At 29.7% G+C, this 3,893-nt stretch overlaps 1 protein-coding gene and 1 long non-coding RNA gene across 3 annotated transcripts; one reads left to right on the forward strand and one right to left on the reverse strand.

Annotated features, from left to right (window-relative positions):
* The first annotated feature begins 265 nt into the window (after positions 1-265).
* Positions 266-3,063, forward strand: LOC114928976 (uncharacterized). 2 transcript variants are annotated; one of them, XM_029300344.2, is made up of 5 exons: positions 266-511; positions 594-949; positions 1,034-1,475; positions 1,648-1,857; positions 2,242-3,063. In XM_029300344.2, exons 1-5 carry the CDS (start codon positions 420-422, stop codon positions 2,444-2,446), a joined length of 1,305 nt encoding a protein of 434 aa, XP_029156177.1. In that variant the 5' UTR covers positions 266-419; the 3' UTR covers positions 2,447-3,063. The 2 variants fall into 2 exon arrangements, with proteins under 2 accessions (XP_029156177.1, XP_029156178.1); XM_029300345.2 differs by having other exon boundaries at positions 597-949.
* LOC146720334 (uncharacterized) lies at positions 2,211-3,883 on the reverse strand. The gene is made up of 2 exons (XR_014926123.1): positions 3,406-3,883; positions 2,211-3,231 (listed from the first exon to the last, which is right to left on the reverse strand). It is a non-coding gene; the product is annotated as an uncharacterized LOC146720334 (long non-coding RNA).
* Positions 3,884-3,893: the final 10 nt, after the last annotated feature.

Consider the following 3,893-nt stretch of genomic DNA (forward strand, 5'->3'; position numbering starts at 1 on the left):
CTTCTTTAGGCAGGCCTTTGGCGATCTGTCTATTAATCTGTGGTTCCACCGTGTCTGTCACTCTAATAATGTCACCAATACAAACATACACGCATACACATATTACACATTCGCATCACTCGTCACGCTCCGCGGAACACCGCCCGCACGCTCAGTTTATTGAATCGCGCTGGTGGCGCCCTCTAGTGGCGGAGCACTGACTTACCATCTGTCAAACGCACGCGCATGCGCGCTGACTTGCCAACTGTCGGATCAAGTTCGAAAATGTCTCTCTAATCTTTCCGATAGAGCTTAACGACTGATAGACGCATATGTTGTTCTCGTGGACGGATTCAATATTTATCTTTATTACGTTTTGATAAATATCTTGATTATCAAAGAATTTTCTTTTTATTTGTTTCGCCAGGTTTAAATTTACGATGAGTAATATTCAATCTACTAATGTTAGAACAAAGAGACGTCGAGAAGCACAATGTTATGAAAGTCCATTGAACGGTTCTTTCGTGGAAAGGTAACGATTTACGCATTTAAATTTGTATTAAACAATGCCAAAACAAAGATTGATAATTATATTATCAATCAAATTGTATTAGCAGGAAAGATTGTAGGCACGATGGTAAACTTATCGACCTTTTTAATGGAGAGAAGAGATTGACTCGTGGGATGTTGCGAAAGTTGAAAGAACAAAGTGCAATCTCCTTAAGAAGAAAATCTTCGCGAAACAGTGTAATCATTATAAATGACAGTGAAACTAGTGGAGAAGATGAAGAAAGCGCTTCTTCACTCAGTGTCATTGAATGCAGTCCGATTACGCCATCCTTGTCTTGGCAGCAAAAATCTAGAACAAAAGAATTGCAAAACTCTGTTAGGCAAAACAGAGAAAAATTATCAAATTTATTCGCTAGAAAAACATCAAATGCATATTCTTCGACGGATGGTGAGAATATAGGTAAATTAATTCTTTTTGTGCAGAAAGACTGATAGAAAAATTTATTTTATTTGACTATTATAAAATAATACTTGTCATATTTAGCACCATTGCAAACAGAGGACGATGTAATTGAATTATGGTCTTCTCTCAAATATTCCTCAAGCTTGAATAAGGGAAATAATTCTAGAAATAAAAAGAAGGAAAATACGTATTCTCAAAATAAATCAAATAAAGAAGTAAATTTTGTGATAGATACAAGGCCAAATCTGAAGAATCTAGAATTACTAAAGGCAGATACAGAATCTGCAGCGAAGAGACGAAAACTGTGTCACAATTTTAATGAACTTACATTGTCACCAAACAAAAGTCGAAAAAAGCATAATACCAATAACAAAAATTCAGGTTGCACACGATCCAGTACACGGTCTAATGCGCAATTCTGCGAAGAAGAAAGAAGTACAATTGTATCTGATGAACAAAGTAGTCGAGATTCAAGTCATAAATTAAGAGAAATAATTGTTGATGGATGCAATGTTGCAATGGCGTATGATCTTAATCTTTTTACACTTATATTTTCTATATATTTTAATGATAAATTTTCCTAAGCATAAATGTGTGAATAGCTACAAGATTACAAAAATTATACACTTGCAATATAATATACATTTTATTTCAGTTGCTATTTTAAGCAAAATATATTTTATTTTTTATTTTAGTCAAACAAATCATCGCACATTCTCACTTAAAGGCATCAAATTAGTGGTAGATTATTTTACAACAAGAGGTCATATTGTCAAAGTTTTCTTACCGCAATATATACGAAAAAGAGAATATATATTACTTGAAAATTGGTATAAAAATGGTATAGTTGTTTTTACACCTAGTCGCAAAATTGCTGGCAGACAAATTACGCCTCATGATGACAGGTAAATTTGTCACATATCTAAATAGAAAAATCTCATATATATATATATATATATATATATATATATATATATATATATAATTTTACCTATGCATAAGATATTTTAATCATTTATTTTATTTTTTATAAATAACCATGTGTAATATAAAACTCATTACACATATATATTTTACAAAAATGTCAATTACAATACTTGTACTTTGCATAGAACAATTTAATATTACAAAAAAATTATGTAATATTAAGTTACAACAAATATTTTTCTATTTTTTTTTGCGTATTTATCTCTTTTACATAAAAATAATGTATATCTTTAAAAGTTTATTTTTATATTAAAATGTTCTAAAGCCATAATGAAAAGTCCAATTTGCTTCTTTTATTGTAGATACATTTTGGAATACGCAACAGCATGCGGAGGAATAGTAGTTTCTACAGATCAGTTTAGAGATTGGTATAAGGAAAAGCCAGAATGGCGCGATACAATATTAAATCGTTTATTGGCGCCAACTTTTGTTGGGGATTATGTCATGTTTCCAGAAGATCCATTAGGTAGGTTTGGACCCAATCTCAATACATTTTTGCGATTTTGATGGAATATAATCTTTGTTGTAATATGTATTCTGAGTAAGGTAAGTTAACAATACTGGACTAATCACTGTCCTGTTATTAAAAAGAAATTAAACATTTGATATTGTAAATTTTAATCTCAAAAATTTACTCTATTTTTCTTTATGCTTGCTCAATATACATATCTTTTTACCCTGAGAAATGAATTATTATAATGATTATTTACTTTTTATATTATCCATATTATGAGATGTAAATTGAAATTTAGAAGCAGGAAGAATTATAGATAGAGATGAGATTAAGTTGTTTTCTGAAGCACATAAATAAAACATTGAGAGAGATGTATATGTTATTTATATTTTCATAATTAAATGTATTTATATATCAAGCATAGTTTTATAATATATTATACTATTATAAAAAATAGTTTACTTTCTATCAAAACATATTGTGTTAATTACTACAAAACACATGTACAAAACAATTGTGAAAAAAAATTATAAATCTTATTATAAGTCATCATATATTTACAGTTTCTTCGCAGCCTTTTTTTTGTAAGAAATATAAAAAATTCATATACGTACAAAATCAAGTGCATAGAAAAAAGCGAGAAAATAAATACACAGAGTTGGCATTACAATTTTTTGTCTATTCTATGCTGGCCTCCAACAAAATTGCCCTGATTCACGGATGACATTCATGCTTTTTTGTGCTTCTTCACGTGCAAAGCGTTGTAGCATATTCTCACTATCGCTGTTACGATATGCATTCGATAATACTGTTTCGTGTTGAAAGGCAGAACTGACAGCTAAAACAAATACAGAATTTTATATGTATTATAATATTTTGCTGAATCAATAATTAATATTTAATGTCTATATAAATGTTAAATATTTACATTAAATACATTCATTTAACTATTAGATAAAAGTATGAATTAAATTTGTAAACTCTCAAAAAAATATTAAACATAAATAATTACTTGATTTGGTGAATAATTTTCTCAACACATAATCATCGTCCGTGGTTGAAATTGGCTCTTTTTTTTCATTTGAATGCCCTAGGCGACGACCTATTAAACAAGAAACACGTTCTCCTTCGAATATTGCAGAAATATTTTTCTTGCTCGAATGTGAATTTTTTTTATGTTTCTTATGTTTACGAACAGACGATATATTATGTGCGGTAATTTTATCGTCATTTAAAACTGATTCATTTTTCTTTTCCATGGAATTATCATTGATAGACTTTATTGTAAGTATAGTTTGCTGATTATTCTCTATAAATATATTTTTATTCTCTACATTGCTAATGCTTTCAATATCCGCATTTGAAGCCAAATTTGAATCTTCATTATATCTGGCTGGAGATTTTGAGATGCTAATTGAATCGCAAGAGGTTTGGTCCACAGACGAATCGTTTTTCGTAGCAAGAGTCTCGGTGTGTTTCGAATTATTATTTTGTTCTCGT

This window comes from Nylanderia fulva, unplaced genomic scaffold (assembly GCF_048542155.1).
Source record: "Nylanderia fulva isolate GAGA-0341 unplaced genomic scaffold, ASM4854215v1 Scaffold708, whole genome shotgun sequence".
Taxonomy (NCBI): domain Eukaryota; kingdom Metazoa; phylum Arthropoda; class Insecta; order Hymenoptera; family Formicidae; genus Nylanderia; species Nylanderia fulva.

Coding starts and splice junctions, on each gene's coding strand:
- LOC114928976 (XM_029300344.2), top strand. CDS start 420: ATGAGTAATATTCAATCTACTAATGTTAGAACAAAGAGACGTCGAGAA. Junction 512..593: donor AACGGTTCTTTCGTGGAAAG/GTAACGATTTAC, acceptor AAATTGTATTAG/CAGGAAAGATTGTAGGCACG. Junction 1,476..1,647: donor GGATGCAATGTTGCAATGGC/GTATGATCTTAA, acceptor TTTTTATTTTAG/TCAAACAAATCATCGCACAT.